General features: G+C 52.5%; 1 protein-coding gene across 4 annotated transcripts in view; it reads right to left on the reverse strand.

Moving 5' to 3' along the window:
- DLG5 (discs large MAGUK scaffold protein 5) overlaps window positions 1–27,733 on the reverse strand; it is a 126,954-nt gene that overhangs the window by 17,485 nt on the left and 81,736 nt on the right. For 2 of the 4 annotated variants that reach the window (XM_053909623.1, XM_053909621.1), the window contains 19 exons: window positions 25,878–26,062; window positions 24,218–24,343; window positions 21,495–21,627; window positions 20,939–21,066; window positions 20,105–20,280; window positions 19,639–19,742; window positions 16,596–16,688; window positions 13,377–14,396; window positions 12,491–12,614; window positions 11,996–12,140; window positions 9,984–10,096; window positions 9,233–9,322; window positions 8,785–8,935; window positions 4,962–5,124; window positions 4,725–4,858; window positions 3,896–4,042; window positions 2,414–2,597; window positions 1,658–1,806; window positions 621–791 (listed from right to left, as the gene is read on the reverse strand). In XM_053909623.1, coding sequence (XP_053765598.1) covers window positions 621–791; window positions 1,658–1,806; window positions 2,414–2,597; window positions 3,896–4,042; window positions 4,725–4,858; window positions 4,962–5,124; window positions 8,785–8,935; window positions 9,233–9,322; window positions 9,984–10,096; window positions 11,996–12,140; window positions 12,491–12,614; window positions 13,377–14,396; window positions 16,596–16,688; window positions 19,639–19,742; window positions 20,105–20,280; window positions 20,939–21,066; window positions 21,495–21,627; window positions 24,218–24,343; window positions 25,878–26,062 — 3,536 coding nt within the window. The remainder of the gene's footprint in view (window positions 1–620; window positions 792–1,657; window positions 1,807–2,413; window positions 2,598–3,895; window positions 4,043–4,724; window positions 4,859–4,961; window positions 5,125–8,784; window positions 8,936–9,232; window positions 9,323–9,983; window positions 10,097–11,995; window positions 12,141–12,490; window positions 12,615–13,376; window positions 14,397–16,595; window positions 16,689–19,638; window positions 19,743–20,104; window positions 20,281–20,938; window positions 21,067–21,494; window positions 21,628–24,217; window positions 24,344–25,877; window positions 26,063–27,733) is intronic. The other 2 variants (XM_053909622.1, XM_053909625.1) reach the window with 2 other exon arrangements.

Below are 27,733 nucleotides of genomic sequence, written 5' to 3' on the forward strand. Positions count from 1 at the left end.
GGTGAGTGTCAAAAGGAGCTGCTAGGACAGCCCTCCCTTGGTGACAGGATAAGTTACACTTCCTGCCAAAAGAAGGAATGAGACACGCATGCACACCGCAACATGAAACCACCTTGAAAATGGTTATGCTAAGTGCAAGCAAGAACCCAGTCTCGGAAGACCACACTCGCATGAAAGTCCACAACAGGGAACTCAACAGGGGCAGGAAGCAGTCATGGCCACCTTGGGTAGCAGGGGCAGGAGGCAGCTAATAGCTAACGGGGACAGGGCTGCTTCTGAGGTGATGGGAAGGCTCTAAAATGGATGTTGGGGACAGTGGCACATGGCTGTGAATACACTGAAAGCCACTGAACCTGTACACTTTGGGTGAACTGCACGGTGGATGAATATATCTCAATAAATCGGTTAAAAATAAAGTTATGTCTCCTAAGTTGCCACCGTGCTTCCATATAGCAGTGACTTACAAACATTGAATTGTGCTAGGAGCAGCTTTTTGGACAAGCGGTGTGGGCAAAACATACAGACCAGAGCCAGGGTGCACGGCGGAATGCGTCCCAATCCTGTGGGACAGCCCCAGGTTGGGCCCCACCCTACCCCCAAGCCCAGACACGAACACTTACACGTATTTGCTGGGGATCTGCCCGCGCTGGATCTTCTGGGCATTCTCGTCCAGCTGCCAGGCCATCCAGGACCCAAATGTGCCCTGAGGCAAAGTGTCGTCAATGTAGAGGATGTCATCTTTCTTAAAGCTCAGCTCATGCTCCACCTCGGCCAGCCGGTCATAGAGGGTCCTGGACCAGGTGACAGAAGGACCGGGATCAGAAGCTGCTGGCTACTGGAGGACTGACCAGCCACACAACTTGGCAGCCAGTCTCCTGGGACAGTCCCCCTGCTCTAAGCTTTCCCCAGGCCACAATCAGGACCCACCTCTCCCCTTCCTGGTGGCAGTTCCCAAAGGAGGGAGCCCTGGCTTTAACGTAACAGACAAAGTCACCTTGCCTCCCTGAGACCAGGGGCTCCCTGGGGACAAGGGCTGCCTCACATCCATCAGAGAAAGATCTTGTTGCCAAGGACCAAAACCATATCACCCCTTCCAAATGGAAGGACTTTCTTCCCTGAGTCAAGGTCAATGGTTCCTATAGAATGGAAACTCCTCAGGATGGAAATGTCATCTCCCACCAAGGAAGATGTCCTAGAGACAGAGACCTGTACCTTATGGTACACAGTTAGTTGATCAGCATTTTTATTCATTGTGGCTTCAGAACTTAGAGAACATGAAGGAACTGTGAGCCCCTTCTAGACAACACCTGCTGTCTGAGCCACACACAAATCATAAAGCACTTTGGGCACACACTACAGATGAATCTGCAGACTTGGGTCGGGGGGGAGGGCAGGAGAAGAGTGCAGCCCACTGGAAAATGGGGTTCTGTGGCCTCAAAATTTCCCAGGCCCCAAACCCTAGGGAGCCTGTGTGGTCCTGCAAACCCTCAGGCATTTTCCTAAGTCATAAGCATCTCACTGTGAACTTGTGGTTTGGGACCCAAGCAACAAGGACCCTGGTCCCACCCTCTGTGTTTCAGAGACACTCATCAGGACCAGTCTCCTCAGGAAGCCCCGCCCCTGGCCCTGAATCCCCAGAAGCCCTGGCCCCTGGTACCTGATGTAGAAGCTGTCACCAGGCAGGCCCTTCACCTTGGTAAACTCCTCAGGGCGGTACTGCACCTTGAGACGGACACCGTCCTTGGGCTTCAGCATCTCCACATAGACCTCCTCCACCGTCTTGCCGCGCATGTCCAGACTGCCGTACTGCCCAAGGACAGGGAATTGAGGTCAGAGGACAGGGGCCGGGGCGGCCTGGGTACCCATGAGTGGGCAGTTGTGGGACAAGGCAGAGATTTAAGATCCCCTCAACTGGGAATCTGCCTGCCTCACCTCTGCAGGTAAGGCCTAGTCCTCTGCCCAGAGGCAGTCTGGACCTGCCAGTCCTCTGCCAGTGTCCGCCCTGCCCTCAACAGTTTCTCCCAGGAGAGACCCTGTGCCAGTTCCCCAGCAAGTAAGGGTTATAAAACATGGCACTTTATCTCACTCGTGCTACTTGTGTCTTTGAACACCTATGAGCCCTCTCCCCCATCAAAGGGGTCGACCCAGCCAGAGGGAGAAGACACTCCATCAGACCACAGTCCTGCTGCTCACACAGCAGAGCATCCTGCCTCCTGCTTCCCTCCCGACACCAGCGCCCAAGCCAGGGCCCTGCCCACATCCCTGTGACCCACCCCGAGGATCCTCAAAGCATTCAACAGGGGGCGCCAGACAAGAAGCTGTGCTCTCTGCCTCCTGGGCCACTTGAGATCACAAGAGTCCAGAGGTGTGGGCAGAGAAGGGCGGGCGTGCTGCTCGGCAGCCCAGAACTCACCTCAAGGATGAGGTCTCCTGGCACAAGGCCATCGGGGCCCTTGGCAGGACTATCATCCTCCACCTCAGCCACAAACACCCCGTGCAGGTTCCCTCCACATAAATGCACGCCAAGCTCCAGCTGGGACTTTTTGATGAAGACAAGTCTCGGCTCTGGGGTCTTCTTGTTGGCTTCTCCCACCATCCTTTTGGTTAGGAAAATAAAGTTCCTCAATCGCACACGGCGGGGAGCAGGGCATGAACGACCAAACAGGCTAATGACTGGACAGTTTTCCGCTCACTCCATGAGATCTCAGAACCACTGGGAGCTGACAGGTGGTTCCATCTGGGTTCTGGTTCTAGTGACTTGGTTTACAGGCCGGCTGCTGGGGTTTGTAGAGGTGAAAACGTGGCCCCACTTGAGAAAACGAGCTGGGGATCGAGTAGAAATCAACACCCCTACTTCCTGGCCCAGCTGCCAGCCGAGCGCCATAGGCAGCGTCTCTCCCCACCTGGACGGCACGTGTTCTCCTGACCTTGTTCTGCCAGAACTGAGAGCCGGTCTCATGATTCAGGGCACAAAACAAACCATTCAGCAATGTTTACTGAGCAGCTTCTATGGCCCAGAGACCATGCTAAACCACGAAGAGAGGGCCCCTTGCCATCAAGGAACTCACAATGTAGGAGGGAGACTGAGTGCCAGCAAACTGAGTGGAGGCAACACGACAGTGCCTGTCACCAATGAGGGGGCCCCAGGGGACAGGCCGGCTGTGATTACTGCAGACAGGTTCCAGCGAGATGGACCCAGGGCAGAGGACCAAGGTGGCTGCATCCTGGGTGAGGCCGGGGCTTGGTCAAGGGGATGGCTCTGTCCGGAACTACAGAATGATTGCCATGTGCCCTGGCCCGGTGGCCCTCTCCCCATCTTCCCTCTGGATCCTGCTGCTACACAAAAGTTGACCCCCTCCTCCTGACCCCTCTCCACGCCCACCACTTGCGTGGCTAACCCCTGCTCACCCTGAACATTTCAACTTAACTGTCACAGCTCCCTGTCACACTCTCACTGACTGCTCCGTCATGGCCCACAGTGGCTCTCCCAGCACATGCTGCACATGCCTGGACACCTGCCTGTCACCCTCTAAACCCGTGGCTCCCTGGGGGCGACTGCTGGTGATGGCCACAGCCCAGGTCCTGGTTGGGTGTTGACTGTGGAATTCTGTCTAAAGACAGTCAGAAAACGAGTAGATGAAAAAAGGAGGAAGGAAAGGAGGCAGAGCTAAGAACAAGTCAATGAGAAAAAAGGAGAAAAACAAGAAAGTGAGGAAAGGTCGGGACGGAGGGAGGAAGAAGGAATGGCACGCTTCCCATCCCAGATCCTGACAAGCTGCTCTGCGGTCTGCGGCACAGGGGGACGCCGGCAGGATGTGCTCAGGCCACAGCGATGGCTGCCTGTCCACCCCACCGGGCCGGGGAGCAGATGCGGGAACAGCACGCATTTGCTGACCTGGAACTGGGGGTGCTCTGCTTGGCCGGGGGTGCACCAGGGCCCTCGTCCTGCTCCATCAGCGGGTCGATGACAGAGGGATGCTCCGGGCTGGTGGCGCTGCTGCCCTGGAGAGTGGAGTGAGCGCCAACAGGGTCCAGGTGGGAGCTGGGGACCGAGGTCAGGAAGAGTAAGGAAAGGCACACAGTCCTCAGCCGTCCCCAGCCACCCGCTCTCTGGCGGTGACCAGGGCTGGGCTGTGAACAGAGACCGGGTCACATGGCTCTGAGCCCTGAGAAGAGTAGCTCTCCTGGGAGCTTGGACTCGGGTCATCCACCCGACAGGATCTGCCTGTCTTCTCCTCCCCATCCGTCCTCAACCAGGGGGTCCTCTCTGAAGGTGCCGGCCTGGGGGCACACACATTCACTGTGTTTGCACATCCCGCCCCCTTCGCTGAGCTGCACAGTGCTGCATGGCAGGGGCAGGTGCTCCCCTTCTCTCACGTGCCCTGCAACCCACAGCTCGGGGGCAGAGACAGGCAGCGTCTGCTCGGGGACTGAGGGCCAGAACACTCTGCGTGAGAATCCTGCCCCCAGGGCCTCAGCTCCTGGCTACCACACACCTGTGTGGGGCTTCCTGCTGCACCGGGGGACCCAGCCACATGCTTCCAAACCCACACCTCAGGTATCCTACTTCACATCCTCCCCCTATATGTCCTTCTCCCCAAGTCCAGGGCTGGCCAACTCCCCTCTTACAGCAACCAAACGGCCCAGAACATACAGCTAGCACCTTGGCTGCACCCTCTCTCCTCCCCCAGCCCAGATGGCCCCCGTAGAGGCCAGGCCCTCACCTGGACCGAGAGTGGCAGCTGAGCTGGTGCATATGTGGGTTGTACTGGGCCAGAATGGTGATAGTGTCACACTGCTGTCCAATGATGAGCCGGGCCTGTTGCTCCGTGGCGCTCCGCAGGTTTATGCCATTGAACTAGGAAACATGCAGAGCACGCTTGGTGATGTGGTGGGGGGTGGGGACCGGGGGAGGAAAGGCGGAGGGAAGTACAAAGTGCAGAAGGCCAGCTCCCACTTACCTCAAGTAACTGATCCCCATACTCGAGGCCAGCCTGGTGGGCGATGCTTCCCCCAGTCACCTTGGAGACGTAGACCCCGCCCTTCTCTCCACTCACGATGGAGATGCCCAGAGGCTCCGAGCCCTTCTGCAGCTTGACGTGGCGTGGCTCCTCCACATAGGGCCTTGGAAGAGAGCCAACAGTTGTGGGGACTCAAACACAAAGGAAAGGGATGGGGAAAATCTGAAGTCGGGCATGCAATCGGCTACGCAGAAAGGGCCAGGGATCGCCAGGTGCTCCTATAATGACGCAGCTGGATGAAAACACAATGACCCCACTTTGTATGGCAGTGGTACACATTCCCACAACCTCATGCAATATAAGCACGACACCCCCAAATGGACACAGAAGCACCCAGTCCCAAAGACACAAAAAATGGGCCATGTGAATTATAAACACTGATATAGCAGGGAAAAAGCGCAAAGTTTCATACGTGAGAGTTGCCTCAACAGAATGTGCAATTTACAAACCCCAGTGGGGTCCCAAGATGCCCCAGGAGGAAAAGAAATGGCTCCTGTGATGACAGTCACCCAGAAGAAACAATATAAAGTATCACTTTTTATATTTACCAGTATATAGGGTGATGTACAATGACCATGGAAATTAAGCCGCAAACCCAAGCCATTAAAAAGGGAGCAGGGAGGCTCGGAGCAAGGCGGTGACCATGCACTTGCTGGCCCGGGGGCAGCCGTCCACCGTGCCAAGGGCACGAGGGGGCTCAGGCGGGGGCCTCATGTCAGGCCAACCTCAGACTCCTCAGGGAGGAAAACCTGGGCCTGGTGGCCACGGGCAGTCTCAGGAGGGATCTGTGGTGGTGAAGACATCTGGAAGGTGCAAAAAGTTAGAAAGAAAAGAGGGATGCTCAGAGAAGGATGACAGACGCCTGGAACCTAACGGAGAGAAAGATGGCCAGGTGATGCCAAATCATCCCATGAGGACTGTGCTGTCCTAAGCTCTTCCTCTCGGGACAAAACCGCAGCCAAAGGTCCAGGGAGGAGCCAGCTGGAGCACCACGTCCTTGGGCTCCCCTCCAGAGCACGTGGGTGGGGGCAGACTCACAGACCGTGACAGACTGCCAGACAGACCGGCAGGCCGCTGAGCCACCCTACCCCTGCCACCTAGAGGCACAGTAGTCTCTCCAGCACAGCGGGCCTCGGGCTGGGACTCCACGGCCCAAGGCTCAGTCCTCTGGCGATCTGAGATGACAATCCTTCTTGACTCATCCCTTCACCTTCCCTGCCCTCTCCTCCTCCCAAACTCACCCAGCCGCAATGCCCTCCCTGACCCTGCAGCTCAGACACCTCAGTCCCTGGCTTGCACCCGTGGTCACTTCCAGACGCAACACGTATCAGAGCACTAGCAGTCTGGAGTTATAAGAACCCTTATCCAGCAGCCACCACACCACCCTCACACCCCCAGCCAGCCTCGGAGGACAGCACAGCAGGTGCAGGCAGATCTCGTTTCTGGTCTGGGCTCCTCATCCCCTGCTGATCACCCTTCCTGTGTTCCACCTCCAAAACATACTTCTATCTCAAAAAAGCAGGAGGTAAGAGCCATATAACAGAAGGCACAAAGCCGTTATGAACGATATGAGTCAGGATTTGCCGACACGGAAAGACACAGAAGGCACACACTGCATGAGCACACAGGTGGGTGTAATCTTATTTACATAAACCTGTACATGTACACGTGTCTCCTCATGCATGGAGACGTCTCTATGAAGGACCCTACCAAATGGCACCTCTAGGTGAGGGACTTGAGGTGATCCTTACTTTTTCATCCCCTTAATGATCTACGTTTCTTACAGTAGGCACAAGAGTTTTCTCAGAATAAGGCTGCGTTGTGAAAGAGATTAACAAAGCATACTTCACGATATAACAAATACTTTGAAGCAAGTATTTCTGTATGGAAAATACAAATAAAACATGCCTTTAAACAATGTACATCACACACTTAACAGAAGGGAAACAGCAACCGAATCTTCGGTTGAGGAGATTATATGTGACTTCTCTTCCACTTTTCTATTTTCCCCATTTTCTATAATGAGAAGTTATAGGATAATGTACTTTAGAATCAGGGGAAAGAGGCTGCTTTTTCTTCAGTCAGGCTACACATGCTAAATTTCATGCCTCCAACTAGAGCACCGTGCAGGCAGGAATGTGGACACTTTTCTCTCCCCAGAGCAGTGCCCAGTTCTCTGTACACTACAGGAACTGAGGGGATACCCGACCACAGGTGACAAGGCCCTTTCTGCTTCCAGGGAACTCACTTCAGTTGTCACCTAGTTTCTCAATGACCTAAGCTGGGCTTAGGTAAAACCACCCACCAGACCCAGGACTTAGTGCCGGTTTGTGCTCCTGTGTATATGTCACATGGGCGAGACACTCCCACATGAACCGTACATGCTTCTTCTGTGGGCCAAGGTGCGTTGGCGTTTAGGTATACTTCTGTGCTCCAGTTAGTATGTGCCAGGTTCTTAGGTTACTTGTTAGGTTGTCTTACAAATTCAGATTTTCAAGTCAAAGGACTTTCCTAATGCTGGGCCCACCCTGCAGGGTCTCTTCCGTGGCTCACAGTGACGAGCGCCCTCAGCATTTTGGATTTGAGGGGAACAAGAGTGGCTCTGTTGCTTTTAAGTGATTCAATAAAGCCAAGTTTGAGTTTCATCAGATCTTCTGAAGGTTTAGGATCTGGATAGGACCTCTTCACTATAAGTATGACCTGGTAAATTCTACTGTGAAGAACAAGAGAGTTGGGTGAGGTGTGCAGAGCTTGTGGGGGGAGTGAGGGACCCCGCAGAGGAAGCATGTCTGGACTGATACCAGCCTTAAGTTAACCTGAAACCTCAGCAGATTGGGCAACATTTTACAATAAACCAATAAATGGCTAAGCTATACTTCTGTGCTTTATGTATGTTTTCTTCTGTGTATATTTTATTTCACAATAAAAAGCTCAGTGGGGGCCACCCGGTGGCTCAATCGGTTAAGCGTCTGACTCTAGATTTCGGCTCAAGTCATGATCTCACACAGTTCGTGAGATCGAGCCCCAAGTCGGGTTCTGCGCTGACAGTGCAGAGCCTGCTTGGGATTCTCTCTCCCTCTGTCTCTGCCCCTCCCCTGCTCAAATGTGCATGAGCACTCTTTCTCTCTCTCTCTCTCAAAATAAATTAATTACTTAATTTAAAAAAAAAAAAAAAAAAAAAGCCTGGGAATGAGGGGGCAAGCGATGCAGGTGTGTCCTGAGGCCAAAAAGCAAAGAGTAAGGACGGGACCTGATTCTAATAAAGGTGGGCTGGCCACCAATCACGTGACCACAGACCTGTCACTCCAACCTCTGGCCTCAGGTTCCTTATCTGTAAAACAGAGCCAATAATGATGATGACGGTGATAACGATGCTCATGGGGTCACTGTGAGCATTTCCTGACTTGTGACACGGAAGTGCTTCATCAAGGGCCAGGGAAGCAGTGAACGGTGCCACTGCATCGTCACCACCAGGTGGTCCAGTGTCACTTGCTACAGCTCACCACCTCTCGTGGACACTCAGCGGAAGCAGCCTATCTGCCCCTCACTTTGCCCCCTACGCATACCACCCCGTGGCAGGGCTTCCTGGTGAAGCTTTGGAGCAACACACCAGAGAACGCTAGGTGACCCAAAGCAGCCTGGCCCTGGGATCAACCCTGTCAGAACCCTCCCACACCTGCTGCCTCTCCCAACAAGCCCCGCCCCCTGCAGGGACACACCGCCCACTGCCATGCCCACGGCACAGATGCCCGGTCCCGCTCACCGGTCCTTTCTCCGTTCCCCGAGGGCTGCGGGGTTGACGGCAATCCTGGGCAACGTGGAGGCTGAGGTCTGGGACTGGCTACATGAGGACAGGGTGTCGATGTTCAGGGGTGACTGGGGAGGCGTGCTGCACTCAGAATGTGACAACGAACCTGCCGGGAGAGGTGCAAAGTAATTCGGGCCGCAGTCTCACATCTCCGTTCTCCTGTAGCCGAGACCAAGAGGGAGATGTGATCCAGGCACACGGTTGGCTCCACACCATGGCCACACCACATGGTCTCGAATTTAGGTGCCGGGCTCTGCGTGGCCTCTCTATCCCCCGTGTCACCAGGCCTGAGGCATGCACGGACTGGCTGGGATGAGGAGGAGGTTGCCCGCTGCACCCAGACAATGCACACAATGAGGCTGGAGTCAGCTAGCAGGAGAGGAGGGGAGTGCTGAGTTCTCACCTCTGTCGGAGCCCACAACAGACCGTGGGTATCTTGGTGTCGAAGGGATTTTAATGCGTTCCGCCTTGAACTGCAAGTTGCTCGAAGACCCTGTGGTTCCACAAGGGGACAAAACTTCAGGGCTGTGATTTAACACCACCCCTTGCTCCTTCACCACCCCTTCAGTAGTTAAGAAAGAGGCACAGTCAGGACAAATGCAAAGCAGGCCCTGCTACTTACCCCTGAGGGTGCCTAAATGTGAAACGGTCTAGGAAAGCAGATATTAACCCGGTATTTGAGTAAACTGCGGGCCTGGACCGCTCCAGAGCAGAATCCCACAAATCTCACTCCTAGCCCTGGACAAGGACAGTAACCCAAGTGACAGAGGGAACTGCTTGTCTCCACCCCACATGGCTGGAAGCAACACCACCGGAATGCCTATGTGAGGGAACTGCCAGTCTCTCTCTCTGGGTTCCATTTCCCACAAGTGAGCAGTGATATAAACCCCCGGAATCGCTGACAGGCTCAGGGACAGAGAGTAAGGCTCGTGGGCGCCATGGGTCACCTGGAACAACCACGTGGCTGCTAGGGAAGGCCTAAGAGACACAGAAGGCTAAGGGAGATGACTCTGAGTGCAATGTGGAGCCAACCTCAGCCCCAGGAGCAGAGAAGGGCCCATGGGGGCAGGCCACCGGGAGGCCTGGCCACAAGGATGCAGGCAGAGAGGAAAACAGGCCCCATTAAGGTGAGAAGGTTCCAGTGGCACAGTTACCAAGGCGGGCGCTGGAGGGCAGAGAGTTGGACCCATGAGAGGTTCTCATCTCTGAGTAGTCGCTGCCAGTCCTGTGGCTCAGATCCAGGCTCAGGCGTCCCTGATGCTGGACGCTGCAAGAGAAGCAGACAGGTGAGGCATCAGGAGAAGACCAGAACCAGACCCAGCCGCTGGGGAGAAACAAGCAGCGGGCCTGGCCCAACACATCCCTGAGCCCACAGAAGGGAGGCCCAGAAGCCACCTGCCATTAGCTGGGGACAACAGACTGCCATACCCAGAGGCGGCACCCAGTGAGGGTCCTGCCTACAGAGAAAGGGCTGTGAAGGTAGAGGAGTGGCATACTCACTTTGGCCCTGGACCAGGACTGGGCTCTACCGGGAAAAAACAGGCTCAGAATCCTGTCTGTGCCCAGAGAAGTGGTGTCTCTCCTCCAGGATGGGTGGGGGAGGCTGGATGGGCACCAAGGACCTTGGAGAGGAACCTATATACCTCACTCAGGACAGCTGCCTAGGACGCTGGAGGGCAGAGAGCCCAGGCATCACCCGTATCAGGGGCCTCCAATCAGGCCCAACAATGTCCTTTTCTAGCTATGTAATGAGACCACCTCTCTTCCCAGCTTAAAACCTAAACTAGGAAAAACTCCAAACGTTGCATCATGGCTACAGGCTCTACAGGATCTGTGCCCTATAACCTGTGCTCTTCTCCTGATTCACTGTACCCGTGCCAAGCTCCCCACTCTGTGCCAGCCTACTGCACTGTTCCACTGGGCTGTGGTCCTACGGCCCTCCTTCCTGGAGACTCCACCCAGGTCTTGTGTAGCTGACCTCATCTCAGCCTCTGGATCCCGGTAGCATCCCCACTCTGCCCCCACCGCAGGGCCCTCCCGCCCACCCAATCTAACTGTCCACCCTCTTCCAAGTCACAGCCTAGCTGGTCGCTCCGTTTTGCGGTCTTCAGAGCTACTCAACATCACCTGGTATCACTCTGTTCATTTTTCTCTCTGCCTCCCACACGCCAACATAAAGGCCACATGAAAAGAAGCTCACTGGTTTAGTCCTCCACTGTATAGTCTCCTGGAACTAGTACAGTCCATGCCACATAGTAGGTGCAAAATTAAAACCTGTCAAACAACCGAATGAAGGAATGGGTGACCCTGAGCCAGTCCATTCACTTTTTAAGGCTCAGTCTCCTCATCTATACACCAGAGACAACAACAGTCCTTAGCTCGCAAGGTCACTGTGGCAATTACAAGAGACGAGGTTTGTTTGTTTTCTTTTTAATTTTTTTTTTAACGTTTATTTATTTTTGAGAGATACAGAAACAGAGTGCGAGCAGGGGAAGGGCAGAGAGAGAGGGAGACACAGAATCTGAAGCAGGCTCCAGGCTCTGGGCTGTCAGCACAGAGCCCGACGCGGGGTTCGAACTCATGAACCGTGAGATCATGACCTGAGCCGAAGTTGGACGCCTAACCTACTGAGCCACCCAGGCACCCCAAAAGAGACGAGGTTTAAATGGTCCGGCACAGTGCCTGGCATGTGAGCACTTAAGCACCAGCTGCCATCACTCTCTCTTTAAATGCCTTTTCTTTATTTTACAGAGAGAGAGACAGAGAGACAGAGAGACAGAGAGAGACAGAGAGAGAACCAGCAGGGGAGGGGCAGAGAGAGAGAGGGGGACAGATGATCCAAAGCAGGCTCTGTGCTGACAGCAGAGAGCCCGATGTGGGGCTTGAACCCATGAACCATGAGATTACGACCTGAGCCGAAGGTGAATGCTTAACTGACTAAGCCACGCAGGCACCTTTAAATGTCTTTTCAAGCTTCTTGTTGGTGAATGAAGAGAACACCCTTAAAGTTCACTCCTCCTGGGGTCCCAGCGCTACTCTAACCAGCCCCTTCTCAGCTTGGCAGGGACGCTTCTCTGCCCATGGGCCACTCTGTGCACCAGTAGCTTTTTGTGCACACGAATTTGGCCGGCTGGCGTGCAGGTAAGTGGCGGGTGACTTTACATACCTGGGGTGCAAACCCTGGGGGCCGACCTCTCTGGGCACAGGCGGAGAGCTGCATGGGCCGACCCTGTGGCTACGCACAGTGTAGATGGGGTTCCTCAGGATGGAGCTCACAGTGGTGCTCGGGGTCATACTCCGGGGAACAGTACCTAGAAATGGACTGGGTAAGAACAATCACCCCAAAGCACCCAGCCTGCCCCAGACCTGTGCAAACTATTGGCTTTCTGCATCTGTAAAATGGGAGAACTCACTTTATGGCTTCCTATTTCCCAGGCTGCTATGGAGAGGTGGTCTGAAAAGCTAAGAAATGTCCCTGATAGAAGATTAAACATCTCAGAGAGGGGAAGTCATTGCTAGATCTTTGGACCTCAGGGCTGAGGACACACAGTAGCACCTTGACATGACTGACTCCACTCTCCCTAGGAGAGTGCTCATACAGATCTCATACAGGGCTCCGTGAGCCCACTATGGACCCTCCTCCCCAGCCCCAACAACTCACCCACAGACGCCCTGCCAGGGTAGAATGGGGGGTTGCTGTGCCTGCTGGGGTGCCCTGGTGAGTAAGGGGACCATTCCTGAAGCTCTGGGCAGAGTTCTCCACTGGCCGGGACACACTTCTGCTCCTGCAGGGCCAAAGATGAGAGACAGTGGCTGGAAATGGAAATGCACAGGCATCTGCAAGTCTGTCCCCTACGTACTCGCTCTCCCACTCGGACACATGACGGGACAGTTGGGAGAGGTCACTGCTCATTCATGTTGCCTTACACTCCTGGAAGGGAAGAACCTCCTTCAAAACTACTCTGGAAGAAAACCCCAGAGAAAGAATCCATTCTCTCAAGTAAACAAATTATGTGCAGGAGGTGGAATGCACAGGTGCCTCTGGCACAGATGTGACAGCTCCTCAAAACATGCATGCCTGTGCCAGGGTCTTTGTCCACAGAGTGGCATGGATCTGTTCTCCAGCTCACAGCAATCACTCCCATCTGAAAGTGACTACCATACCCACACAAGCAAGCTGCCCGCCACCTCCTGCTGCCGGTAACAGACTCACAAGTGCTGTCTTGGCTCCCAAGACCCTTCCAGGCAGGGCCATGTCACTTGCTTTTGTTGTGCAGTTCAAAAGCTTCTTGTTGGAAAAGCAAATCAAACACCACACCCAAGAAAGTGTTCCTGTCTTGGCATCATATGGCCACTAACATGCACGCCCCCTACATTACTTTCTAATCTCCTAAGGAGGGCTCCTTCTCATGGCACCCACCAGGTACCCCATCCTCGAGTAGGTGCTTAGAAAGAAGGCAAAGGAGCCAGGGCTGAACATGAAGCTGGGGACACCGGTTCAGGGTCCCTCCCCACGCCTTCACCCCCACCCCAGGATTGAGCTCTACCTCCAGGAACTGAGCAGGAATCACTACTGGAGCCAGCTTGGGCCGGAAGCTGGGAGCTGACTTTGGACGACGGCGCTTCTGCCCCAGCTCGTCCATCTTCTGGGAGGTGAGGTCCCCGTCACAGGACTTCTTGGCAGGCAGATAGGAGGAGTCCCCGTCCCCTTCAGGGTAGTAGCTGGAAGCAATGCGGACTCTGGCCTTGCGAGGGGGTGAGGTGTGCGTGAGTTCCCCGGGGTCCACGCCAGGGGGCAGTGCGCTCGGGGGGCTGGCAGACGGGGAGCTGCCGACCAGAGTAGCCTCAGACTCGGAACTGGTTTCCAGTCTATGCTGGAACTTAATGGAGTCGCTCCTCCTGGGAGGTTTTGGGGGCGTCAGAGGCCCCACCCTCTTAGAGGTCTGGGGAGAGTGAGCAGACCCAGGGCCTGGGAGCAGGTAGTCAATTTTGGGGGGAGTCTGGGGGCGTTTGAAAGTGTTAGGGTCAAAGATAGACTTTCTTTGCTTTGGTTTCTTATAAACAGAGAGCTTCTCGGGCCCTGCCGCGGAGCCGAGCACAGCCTTGGGCCAGGTCCCGCCGCTGCTGGAGCTCTCAGGTTCTGTCTTATCCAGGGGGGCCTCTGCCGCCCCGCAGGGGCCCCCCTCTGTGTCGAAGGGCAGCAGCGGTCGCCGGCTGCGCACATCCACCAGCCCGTAGCCACGCTCCCCGGAGGTGTCTGAGCGGAAGGAGCTGAGGCTGCGCTCGGACGCGCTGGGACAGGCCTGGGGGGAGACGGGAAAGGGTCCCGCAGGGAACGGCTTGTGCAGGAAAGAGCTGCTGCCTCCTGGGGGGCCCGGCTCCCTTCTCTCCTCCAGCCTGTCTGCATAGAAGATGTCCGTCTGTGTGGAGTTATTGTGCTGCAACAGACTCCGTTTATTCTGGGCCTGTACCTCGGTGCCGTGGGCTCGGATGCTCAGCATCTTATCAGAGTCCTTGATGTTCTCGAAGATGTTCTGGCCACTCCACGAGGAGCTCTGAGGGAACACCTGTGTGGGGGTTACAGGGAGTGAGAAATAGCGGGAAAGACCGCCGAGCCTGGTGCTGCCACCGAACGCCGTCCCCGCAGGGGCCACACACACCCCAGAGACAGCTAGCGCGAGGCGCATGCGCACGCACACCTCTCCCTGACCGGCGCTCTCTCCTGGCCCGGCCGTGAACCCGCAGGAGAGAGGGACTTGGAGCACTATCTGCAGTTTGCCTGCGCAGTGCCCTGCCTGTATTTCTCTTTTAATTGTCAAATGAAAAAGGATTCGTTACTAAAAATCTGTATCGTGTAGCACATTCACATGATTTTAAATTATTCAGCAATAAAAAGAAATGAGCTACCAAGGCATGAGAAGACATGGAGCAAACTCAAATACGTATTACTAAGCAGAAGAAGCCAATCCAAAGAGGCTACATACTGTGTGATTCCAGCAATATGACATCCTGGACAAGGCAAAACTACGGAGACGGTATAAAGATCAGTGGTTGCAGGGGCTGGGCTGGGGGGGGGGGGGGGCAGGAGGGGGGGTGCGGGGTGGGAAGGAAGGGAGCACTAGGAGGAACACAGAAGATTTTTAGGGCAGTGAAACTATTCTCTATGATACTATGATGTGGATACACATGTCCAAACCCACAGAATGTACAACACCAAGAATGACTCCTCATTTCAGCTATGGACTTTAATACTATTACAGAGGCGCCTGGCTGGCTCCGTCGGTGGAGCATGTAACTCTTGATCTCAGGGTCGTAAGTTCCAGCCCCACATTGGGTGTAGAGATTACTAAAAAAAATAAACTTAAAAAGAATACTATTATATTAATATTGGCTCATCGATGGGGCATCTGGGTGGCTCAGTCAGTTAAGCGTCCAACTTCGGCTCAGGTCATGATCTCATGGTTCATGAGTTCGAGCCCTGCATTGGGCTCTGTGCTGACAGCTCAGAGCCTGGAGCCTGCTTCAGATTCTGTGTCTCCCTGTCTCTCTGCTCCTCCCCCACTCACTCTGTTTCTCAAAAAATAAATAAACGTTTGGGGCGCCTGGGTGGCGCAGTCGGTTAAGCGTCCGACTTCAGCCAGGTCACGATCTCGCGGTCTGTGAGTTCGAGCCCCACATCAGGCTCTGGGCTGATGGCTCGGAGCCTGGAGCCTGCTTCCGATTCTGTGTCTCCCTCTCTCTCTGCCCCTCCCCCGTTCATGCTCTGTCTCTCTCTGTCCCAAAAATAAATAAAAAACGTTGAAAAAAAAAATTAAAAAAAAAAATAAATAAATAAACGTTTAAAATATGTATGTCATATATACATCAATTCATCATAATTCATCAATTGCAACAAATGAACCCCATTAATGCAAGATGCTAACAGGGGAAGCAGAAGGGTTGAATAGGAGAACTCTCTGTACTAGCTCAATTTTTCTATAGACCTGAAACTGCCCCAAAAAGTCTATTAATTTTAAGATAATTAGTTTTTAAAAACATCTCTCAGTGAAGTGGATGGGCCCACTTTTCTCAGTCTCTATTATAAATCTTCTCAACTATGCAGAAAAGTTGAGAGAAAAGTACAACAAATGTCCATAAACCCACCATTTAGATTCAACAGTATTTTACCAAACTGTATCTATCCATACTGCAAACATTTGAAAGTGACAAATATTATGACATCCCACCCCTAACAACCTTAGCATGTCCCCTAAATAAGGCCATTTGCCTCTATAAACCCCAATACCATCACTGTACCCAGGAAAATCAAGTTCCTAAGATCATCTAATTATTTAGTCCAGATTTGAATGTCCCCCACTGTCCTCAAAATGTCCTTCATAGCTGTCTTGTTTTGTTTTTGTTTAACAAAATTTTTTTTAAGTTTATTTTGAGAGAGAGAACAGAGAAGAGACACAGAGAGAGGGAGAGAGAGAATCCCAGGCAGGCTCTGTGCTGCAGCACAGAGCCCCATGCGGGACTCGAACCCACGAACCGTGAGATCATGACCTGAGCTGAAACCAAGAGTTGGATGCCTGACTCAGCCACCCAGTCACCCCATTTTTGTTTTGAGACCAGGATCAGGGTTCATGCACATCCTGCACTCTGTAAATCAATACCCTTTATACAAGGATCCCAGGGATGCAGAGTAGCAGCTCGGGTGTATGGAGCTGAGGTTTTGCCTGCCCCGCAGCCGATGAGAGCAGCTGGTGTGGGGCAGGGGCCCTTACCTTCAGGAGGGAGAGGGTCAGGGAGTCCTGGCAGCTACGTAGCAGAGATTCACACTCATTCAGAGACTTGTTGTCCAGGGCAATGCCATTGATCTAGGGCCAAACATAGAGCTTTGTCAGGCCCACCCCCAGCTCAGGGTCTCTGCCTGCCCATTCTGGACAGTGGGCCTGATTCTATACAAGTGGTGCCCAAGTCTGGAGTCAGCAAAGGAGAGACAGGCCCTCCCTGATGAAGGCCTGAGGAATCCAGTTTAGCGGCTTTCGAGGCAAAGAAAAGACGAAGGCTTACAATCACTTTCGGGGCATTGCTCTCGGGGCAAGCACTCTCTTGCTTGTCTGACTGGGACCAGAACACCAAGCATCCTGGGGGATCAACCAGGCTCCACTGCTGCCTACTATGTGACAAAGGACCACGGCTCAGAACTCCTTCACGTACAGAATGGAAGATGAACATGCCTGCCTCCTGGGGCAGGAGGAGACCGAAGATGAGATCATGGTGTGAAAGGCCTTTGTGAACTGTTCACAATGATTCTCACAATCCCTTAGGCCTGAACCTCTGTCCCCATTTCTCTCAGATGTGTCCCAATCTTTAAAACACACGTATGTGCAAGTGTGAATGGTTAGACTGGGATGCCACCAGACCATGCGATACTGCTCAGCACCAACAGGGACACACTGACGGGGCCCCCAGCCACCTGATGGATCTCATGGCACCATGCTTGGTGGAACAGCCCATCTCAAAGGCCACATACTGACTTATATAATGTCCTCAAGATTACAGAATTATACAGATGGAGAGCAAATTAACTGCCAGATGTTATGTATGGGGGGTGTGGAGAGCAGGGTTGTGGATGTTCCTATAAAGGGGTAACAGGAGGGAAATCTTTGTTCTGGTGGAACAGCTCTGTAGCTCAAATTTTTTGCCACTTAAATCATGATAATAAAATGATGTGGAAATAAACACACACGGTTCCAATATCAATCACCTGGGTTTGATATTATATAGTCGTCCAAAACATAACCATTAGGGAAAACTGCATGAAGCATACATAGGACCCGCCTGTACTACCTTCACCACTTTATTTAGTTTTTAATACTATTTATTTAATATTGTAACTGAAGTATTTCTGTAATCATTTCAAAATCAAAAGTTAAAAAAAATAGGCAGAGTGATTATTTTGGAGTGGTAGATTAATTTGGCTGGGTTTTTTCTTCATAATTTTCCACATCTTATCATTTTTCACAATGGCCATCTTGGTTTTAAATTCTGACATCCCCCAAAATCTGAAAAACACTGGCAAAGATGCAAAGCAATGCACTCCCCCACGCACTGCAGGTGGGATCAAAAAGGCCACAATCTCCTTGACCACATGGGAAAAGATCATGTCAAATACTAACTGCTTATGCCCACTGATCCGGCAATCCCCCACCCAGGAATTCACCCCATGGGCCCCCATGGAGGGATGGAGCAAAAGCCTTGCTGCACTGCAAAGGTGTCCTGTCTGCTGGTTATTGGCTTGAGCAGCTGCCCCTAAGGAATATGCAGTTACTGAAATGACCTAGGCAGATCTAAAGATGTAAATGCAGAAGACTCTCCAGGGCATGCTGTGGGAAACAAAAAATGAGGTTAGCAAGTGAGAATATTATGATCACACCTGGGAAGAGAGGGAACGGAAGGGTTAGGGTTAGGGTTAGGGTTAGGGAAGGGAAGGGAAGGGAAAATAAAAAAGAAAAAAGAAAAGGAAAGGAAAGGAAAGGAAAGGAAAGAAAAAAGAAAAGAAAGAGAAAGAAAACAAAAGAAAAAAGAGGGAGATATAAATGTTTTGAATATTCCTGGAAGAAAACAGAATAATGGGAACTGGTAGATGAGGAGTCTAGAACCAGAGAAAAAGGTTATCATCATGTGCATCTTTTACACAGCTGGGATTGTGTGTGTGTGTGTGTGTGTGTGTGTGTGTGTGTGTGTGTGTCTTTGATCTTAAAGAGTTAGTCAGAAATACTAAATTAGACTTCATAATCTTACAGCATTTTGGGATTTGATCACCAGGGATGCCACTGGGTGTCCCCCAAAGGTCTGTGCACACAGGTAAAGTTCATGGCAGGGTGGTTTGCAATGGCAGAATCTCAAAACAATGTATCTGTCCACAACGGGGGCATGCTTTAAACTACCGCACAACTGAATACCATGAGGTAGATAAAAGTAATGAGGATCAATTTGGTATCCATGATGTGGAATCGCAAAATGATTTGCTTAAAAAGCAAACAAAAACCTGGGGTGCCTGGGTGGCTCAGTTGGTTAAACATCTGACTTCAGCCCAGGTCATGATCTCACAGCTCATGAGTTCAAGCCCCATGTCGGGCTCTGCGCCGACAGCACGGAACCTAGAGCCTGCTTCAGATTCTGTGTCTCCCTCTCTCTGCCCGTCCCCAACTAGTGCTGTTTCTCAGTCTCTCAAAAATAAATAAACGTTAAAAATTAAAAAAACAAAAAGCAAACAAACACCAGAAATCTTTATCTGTGTATATAGATCTGTAAGAGACATACGGTCTGCTGGGAGCACATCTTGCAAGTGGGGGCAAAGAATATCTCCAGGAGCAGGATTAAAAGGAAAAGAGGGGACTACCACTTTCTACATTTCTGTATTGCTTAACTATTTTATGGCACATGTCTTACTTTGGTGATAAAAAAAAGTAATGGACATAATGTTTAATAAGATTTTTTTAAAAATCACATGCAGATGCTATCTTCTTTAAACTGACCTAAATACAGATTCATGTGCAAAATAAAGGCTACAGAAAAATACATTTAAAATGTTCATAAAGGTTATCTACAGGTGGTAGCAATTAGGATTCTTATTTTCTTCCTAAAGTTTCTATTTCCTGATTTTCTACTATCAATGGAAACACACTATGAGAAAAAAAAAAGTTTGTTCCCATTTAACGAACAAGGTTAACATAAAATCTCTGTTCGTTACTTCCTGTTCAATCTCTCAAATCGCATCTACTCTCCATGTGGGGCAGACAGCCCGGCCCTGAGGCTTACCGCCACAATCCTGTCTCCCACAGCGAGGGACCCCTCTTTGGCGGCCGGGCTTCCAGGCATCACGGCAGCAGCATATACGCCATTCTCCAGACAGATGCCGCTGTCTGTGAACCACAGGGCAGACATGGGGAATATCCAGTTAACCCCCACGCCGGTCACAGGGCCCTCTGGTCCTCCCACCTTGTCTTCAGGAGGCAACATTCCCTTCAGAAGGGAACATTCGCAGACTGCGACCTGCCCGTCCCAACACCCGGGCCAGGTCAGACCACCCGGAGGCTCAGTGACGTCTGGTCTGGTGAATCAAACACCCAGAGACCGGCAAGACCCAGGACCCGGGTGGCCCCCAGCCAGGGATGCACACGCACTGCATTTAACGGCATCAGTAACTCAGAAGCATCCCCTCTGCACAAAAAAGGGGTCTGCCCCGCCATCTGAGGTGCTCTGTGCACTTTGGCAGGCCCACTACCTTTCTGTCCATTCAGGTTGATGTGCAGTGGTGTGACCACCTTCCCGCCCAGGGACTTCCTCCGCCGCACAACCATGTTAATGGCCCCCTCCCCGTTGAGGAGGGCCTTGATGGCCTGCTTCTTGTCCTTGTTGATGAGGTCCACATCGTTGATTCTCAGCAGCCAGTCATTGACCCTGAGGAGGGGCACAGCCAGGTCAGCACCTGCTCAGGCCTTGGGACCAGTGGGCAGGCCCCACCGCTCTAGTCTGAGGAGATGAGTGCCAGAAAGCGGTTGCCCCGCACACACATTCAGAAAGATCTCCTCTTCAGCAGGCTCAAATGGCTACACTCACAGATGCTGGGGCCAGGCTGCTTGGGTGCCAATCCTGGCCCTACCACTTACTAGCTGTGTGACCTAGCGCCTCCACACCTCGGTGTCCTCATCTGTAAAATGGGGCCAATAGCAGAGTACAGACCTACCTCACTGGATTTCAAAAATTAATGAATTGATTATACAAGGGGCCTAAACCAGCACTTAGCAAATGGTAGTTTATTCTCATTGCTATTTCATGGCATGGGCATGCAACGCACATCCTAAACTCTCACCCATACTGCCTGAGCCTTTTCCTACCTAGAAAAGTGAAGGGCAGCACCTGGGGCCTGTGGAAAGGTCAGACGCAAAGGCCCCCATGAGTCACAGAGTCTCCTTTAAGGGTAATGTTAGCAGTTGAGCCTTCGAGTCCCCCAGACCCTGGGGTGCACTCACTTAACAGCCACCTGACTCCCTGGGTCCCTTGCATTGGGTCAGAGGGCCCCCCTTCCCTCCAGAGCCTGGGCCTCCTCCACTCTTACCGTAAGCGGCCATCAGCAATGCTTCCTTTGTCCACTTTAGTGACAAATATCCCACAGTCCCCCGGCAAACAAGGCTCATTCACACCTTCTGCCATATCGAACCCAAGTGCCTTCAAGTCAATATCCTCCTGTCAAAAGAGCAGTAGCCGCACACTTTATAAAGCAGTGATTAGAAACATTTCACTCTGAAACCTCAAGCCACTTGCTTCTCTGTGAGGACTGCTCCTTCACCATGTCTGATGGGGCACTCGGACCACAGGATGAAGCCCAGAGCAGCTGCCATATGCCCCTTCCAGCTACTGCACACACACGTCCCTACAGAAGAGCCCTGCTCTGCCCTCTGCCCTCCATGCACTGTCTCCAGCCGCGGCTGGAGGGGCCACGGACACCAACCTGTCACAACCCAGCTTGGACAAGGGCAGGGAAAGGATGCACGCACCCTGGCAAGAAAAGCCAAAGCCCCAAACTGACAGCCGAGAAATGGGGGAACCTCACAAGGGGGGCATCCTCTCCCACCCCCCCGTTCAAAGGGAGTAAAGACATCAGGGCAGCTCACCGTCTCCCTTTCGAACTCCACAATTTCCGTTTCCCACTCCATGGAATCTGTGTCGATGGCTGAGTCGTGGGAGCTGTGCGCCATCAGCTGCCGGAACCGAGCCTCTTTCTCCAGCTGGGATTCCATCTGCTCCCTAGGAACAGAGAGGGCTATGACGATGGTCCCCAGGGAGGCAACACATCCCACCCAAGTCACAGCTCAGAAGGCAGGAAGGCCACCGTGAGAGCCAAAGGAGGTTCCTCTCCCTCTCACACTCCATGCCAGCTTCCCAATAAATCTGGAGCTGCACGCCAAGGCTTCTTAGCTATCAAGGCATTTTCATAGAGGTTTATTCAAAAAACAGTCAAAGTCTTCCCAAACTTAACCCAGGGTTTAATGCAATTCCTTGAGAAATGCCAGCAACACTTTTTTGTGGATACAGACAAGATTATTCTAAAACACACAGGGAGAGAAAGGTAAGGAATCAGAATAGCTGAAACAATTCTGAAAATGAAACATTAAGTGGGAGGAATCAACTCTACTCGATTTTAAGACTTTTTTTTATAGCTACAGTAATTGAGACATTGCAGAATTGCAGGAAGACAGACACAGAGATCACTGGGACAGAATGAAGAATCCAGAGACACCCCCACAAAGTATGAGAGGTACTAAAGTACTTCAGCAGAAGAAAGACAGCGTTTGACCAGTGACGCTGGAGCGCCTGCACACCCATGGCAAAAAAAACTGAGCCCCAATCTACACGTCACATCTTACAGAAAAAGTAACTCAAAACGTATCACACATTGAAATGTATAAAATAAAGCTGTAACACGTTTAAAAGGAAAATACAAGAGAAAATCTTTGAGATGAAGCGTTAAGGGTCCTTAGACATCATACACTCAATTAAAAATTAAAAATTGGGGCACCTGAGTGGCTTAGTCAGTTAAGCATCCAACCCTTGATTTCGACTCAGGTCATGATGTCACAGTTCATGAGATTGAGCCCCGAGTCTGGCTCAGCACTGACAGCGTGGAGCCTGCTTGGCATTTTCTCTTCCCCTCTCTCTCTGCCCCTTTCCTACTCTCTCTCTCTCTCAAAATAAATAAAAACATAACAACAAAATTAAAAAATTAGAAATTAAAAATCAGTAAGTTGGATTTGACCAATATACAAACACTTAAGCTCTAAGAAAGACCCAGTTACGAGATGAAAAAAGACTCAGAAACTTTGTACTATCCCCCAGGAACTTGCACCTGAAACCCCTTGTCCTAAAACCCGCATCCAGCCTTTAAATTCATCGGTACTGCCTACTGGGCTCTGGGGCATACTCATGACCTCCTTCTGGTTCCTTCTCAAATGGACAGGCTTGCAGGTCCACATCTCTGTCTGGGCTGTGCTCTCACTGGCCGGCTCCAGAATGCCACCCAGCCTCAAGGCAGAGCCCCAAAGCCTCCTTCCCTGGACACGACCCCCACTAGCCCTGTGCAGCCTGAAGCTCTGTGTTTAATGCTCACTGCACCTGCTCATCTCTCATCCGCCAGGGCATGTCTGCTGCCTCTGCAGACTGGGGGGTCCCTGAGCAGCAGCACCAGTTAGAAAGCTTAACAAAGAGGAGGTGCAAATTCAAACGTGCAGAACAACAAGTGGAATTTGACTTCCTTAGAAGCTCCAGGCAATTCCAGCTCAATTAAAATGCAAAACTTTCTCCCGAGCTCAAGCCCCCAGGGGCCAGGCTTTACCTTAATTTGATTCCATCACTTGCTAGACCCAAGGTGGGTCTCTGGAGACAGTGCTTCACTTTGCCTCTTAGCCCCTGAGATTTTCTTTAGAGTACTCAAGCCCAAGAGGTTCTGGGTTTTCATCTAATAACTAAAGCTGGTTGGCTCATGTTAGAGGTTACTGAATAGGGAGGGAGGGAAAGCTGTCACTCCGTGTGAAAGGCGTTGCTCGAGCAAGCAAGGCTTGCACACTCACACTCACGCTCCTCACCACCCTATACCACTCTATCAGCTGATCAAGTTTCTCAGAACAGACAGCCACTGCTTCTCAGGACAGCCTCGTTCTACCCTACAGTGACAGCTCCTGGGTTCTGCCAATCTCTCCTTTTAACTTTGATCTTTGTATTTTCAGTCCATTGCTCAGGGTCACCATGTCCTGAATCACAACCCTGGGTGCAGTGCTATAACCGAGGGGAGGCTGCCTGACACCCCAGTCTCTCTCACATGGGCATCCGCATGACACAGGCAGAATGGACTACTGAATGGTGGTCTGTCTCTCCTGTGTGCTGTGAGCCCCACAGACAGAGACCTGGTCCTCTGTTCAGCTCCCCCAGGGCCTCCCCCAGGGCCTCCCACAGGCCTGGCCCATACAGAGCAGGCGCTTGGTAAATCCTAGAGGTGGTGAATGAATGAGGTAGAAAGGGAACAAATGAATGAATGAATGGACAGTACATGCATGCCTGTCCCCAAATGCACTGCCTCTGAATAGAGACTTTCCTTCCTATGTACCTTTGCACACGGTGCCTGCCCGTCTCCGTGTGCTCACAAAAGGGCTGCCATCTTCTGTGATGGCCTAAGAATGTCTAATTACCTCTCCGCATGGAGGTGGCATTCAGACCCATTCTACAGGCCGACAGAGTAAGCCTGTGAAGGGACAGACAACCCTGCCCTGCCCGCAGAGGGGCCCCTACACCCCCAGGCAGGCGCCCACCCTGTCCCCCCACGCAGGCACCTGCCCCAACATACTTGAGCTCCTTGAGCTCCCGGCTGACGTCATTCTTCTGTTTGCGAGTGTCATCCAGGCTGCGCAGGGCCTCGGCCAGCTCGCTCACCGCCCGGTCCCGCTCCCGCCTTAGGTTGTCACAGAGCGTCCTGGCAGAGAGGGCAGAGGCCAAGGTCACCGTGAGGGTAAGGGGGCAGAGGATTCACGGCCTATCCCCCAGACACCCCAGGTGCCTGCCTTGCCTCCAAATGCACAGGAGTGCTGGAAAATCTGGAGGGGAGACCACACAGGCCAACCCCATCCAGGGACAGAGAAGACGCTGAGGACCAGGAAGGAGACACCTCCGCAGTTATTGGGCAACGGGTTCTGAACATCCAGTGCTCTTCCCACTGCTTTGCCCTCAACATAGCCGCAGCCCACCGGCCAGGCCCTGCTATCCCATCACCTACCACATGCCTCATAACTACCCCCATGCAGGCCTTTCTAGAGCTGTCTTCCACCCTGCAACTAGACTGAGCCCCCCACTTGGACAGCAATAATGTCTCCATTGTCTCTGCAGCCCTGTGCAGTCTCTGTGCAGGTGAGTGCAAAGTGCAGGCCTGACAATTCCCCACCAAAGGATGCATGGCTCCTGGGGCCCCAGCACCACCTCAGCCATTCAGAGAAGGTAGGGATAGGTGACCTGGCAGCCAGGGAACACGTGCTCTGGGTCACCTCCAGAACTGCATCCTGTCATACGATGGCACCTAAGGGCTGGTCCCCACCTCTTCATGGCCCCCAATCCCTCCAACCCTGAACCCTCATCTCCTGAGCAGCCCGGGTAGACGTCAGTCTCTAACCACAGGGATCGTTCGCAAATTCTCAATGACCCAAGTCACCACCAGCACCACCACAGCCCCTCGTGGCTCTACCCCCTCCAAGAATTAAGGCTACGCTCCTGGGCTTCCCTTTCGAGGCCCTTACAGCCTGTCCTCAGGAACCCCATCAGCCACCTCTCCTGGGACTCCCCCAAGTCCACGAGCATGTCCCTGCCCTGAGCAAACCACACATCTTTGTTCATGTTTCCTCAGGCTGTAACACCCATCCCCCTCCTCCACCTGGAAAACCTCCACTCGAGCTTAAGTTCAAGCTCATGCTTTCTGGGGAGACTCCACACCTGTTCCCCCAGTGCCCTGCAAGCCCCCATCACAGTTCTAACTGTGACCCTAGAATTCACCATTCTAACTGTGACCCTCCCTTGCTGCCCTGTCCGACAAAGCTGCCGTGGCCCCCGCAGCGCTGGCCCCTCCAGGGCACCACACCTGTCCGGGAGTCCCAGGGTGTCCTTGTATGAGGGACCCACCATCCTGGCACACAGCAGGTGCCCAAAGAATACCAACTAAAAGAGTGCATTTTTGATATGTCCATTTCATCAGAAGTCCCCTAAGAGAAAACCCTGTCTTTGTGCCACCTCATGGCAGGGGGAGGGTCTCACCCAGTCTCCACGCACACGCAGACAGCTAGGTTGCAGCAGACACTTCTAACGCTATGAAGCAAGGCTGGGGCACCACCTCAGGTGAGAAGGGAGGAACGACGGTCACTCCCACCTTACCTGGACATATGGCAAGTGACTCCGACCATCCCCAGAGACCCAGAGCATGGTGGAGAGATGAGAGCCCACACCAGCCCAGGGGCTCCCCGTACCGGATGCTGTCCCGTTCCGCCACGATCTTATCCCGCTCCTGGAAGGCCCAGTCCCGTCGGCACTTGGCCACGTCCGCCTCCTGGAGGGCTTCCTTCAGTTCCTGGCACAGAGCCTTGCATTGCTTTCGAAGGATTTCAGCCTCCTTGTTGGCTCTCCCAGCATCCATTGTCACCGTGTCTTTCATCTGGTGGGGTCAAGGGGCAAGCAGACAGGGTAGTTAGTGAGCCTTCGGGTGAGAAGCACCCTCCAGCCAGTGCAGGAGCTGGGCTGAACCCTCAGGAGCTGGATGGGGGGAAACATGGGATCCTAGCCTGAGCCCATCCCAACACATCCCTGCCATGCACCTGCACCCCCGGTGACTCCATGTCCCACAGCCATACTCAAGACGCCTAGTGACATTAGGTAGGGTCCAGTCCAAACTCTCCCAGCCCCACAGAGCAGATCCTGGACCAGAACCCCAGCCCCTGTGCCGTGTGGCCGAGGTCTCAGTGGCGCAGGTGGAATGCCTCCCCTGGAGTGCTTGCTCCAGGCTCCTCCTCCCTGCCACTCGCAAGGCTCACATCACGTATCGTGTGTCTCTCAAGAGCTCTCCTGTCAAAACATAACGACACAAGGACTGACTGCAGTGAAGGGTGTAGACGTCGATCATGATAATTCCCAACCCTCTGTGTCTGCAAGACTGGTTTTTATGCTCTGGCACACGGAGTTATTTTTAAATCTGAACATACACCAGCATCTTTGCTGGTGAAATCCTGCGTCTCTCAGTTTGTTTAAAAAGCCAAAATCTGAGGGGGACCTGGGTGGCTCAGTCGCTTAAGCGTCCGACTTCGGCTCAGGTCATGATCTCGCGGTTCGTGAGTTCAAGCCCCGCGTCAGGCCCTGGGCTGATGGCTCAGAGCCTGGAGCCTGTTTCAGGTTCTGTGTCTCCCTCTCTCTGACCCTCCCCCATTCATGCTCTGTCTCTCTCTGTCTCAAAAATAAATAAACGTTAAAAAAAAAAAAAAAGCCAAAATCTGAAACATTTGCATCTTGACACCTCCTCAAAGCATTACATGCTCTGCTACAGTTTCAAGTCAAACACCTGGAAGCTCTCGTGTAGAAAGCTCCCTCTGCGTCTCTCTAACCCTTAGAAAACACGGGGAAAACGACAAAGGACACAGTGAGCATCTACTGCAGGAGGAATCCCACTTCGGCTCAAGGGCTTTCAGAAGCAAAGTACAAACAGGACACAAGAGGCAGGCACTGATGTCTGTGCCGGGAATCCCCCCCTCTTTGCAGAAAGAATAAAGACGACAAACACAGCAAGAAGGCCTCTGCGGACTCCACGGCTCACCCTCCGCAGAATAGCTGGACGCGCAGCCCCTGATACACACGTTCAAAAAGATCCCAAAGGTTCAGACAACAGACGAGGATGAGGAAAGAAAGGAAAGTACACGGAGTCATCTCACAATCACCCCTCCTCTCTCGAGTACAGACCCAGGAGAAGCTGGAAAAAAGTCTGCACAGAAAGTACACCTTAACCCAGAGTGACACGGTGGTTGGTATGCTCGTGCTCAGACCTCACATTTCCCAACATCAGTTCAAAGCACTCCGGTTTTGATTTTCCCCACTTTCATGCAGTGTTGGGAGTCTGTCTAGATTGCCATTTTTTTGAAAACTGATTACTGCTATTAAAGATGTCAAGAATTTATTATAAATAGTAGGTTTAACGATAACACTTAAATTAACACTTTACTCGGTGTTTTATATGTTAGTAGTTTGATATAAGAAACGTGTTTCCATATGGTGTCACTGAAAGGTCTTTGCACTCTGGCCTGAGGTGACACACTGGAGGCCAGCCCCGGGTGTTAGGCAG

The sequence above is a fragment of the Panthera pardus genome, unplaced genomic scaffold (genome assembly GCF_024362965.1).
Source record: "Panthera pardus isolate Hobbes unplaced genomic scaffold, ASM2436296v1 HiC_scaffold_22, whole genome shotgun sequence".
In the NCBI taxonomy this organism is placed as follows: domain Eukaryota; kingdom Metazoa; phylum Chordata; class Mammalia; order Carnivora; family Felidae; genus Panthera; species Panthera pardus.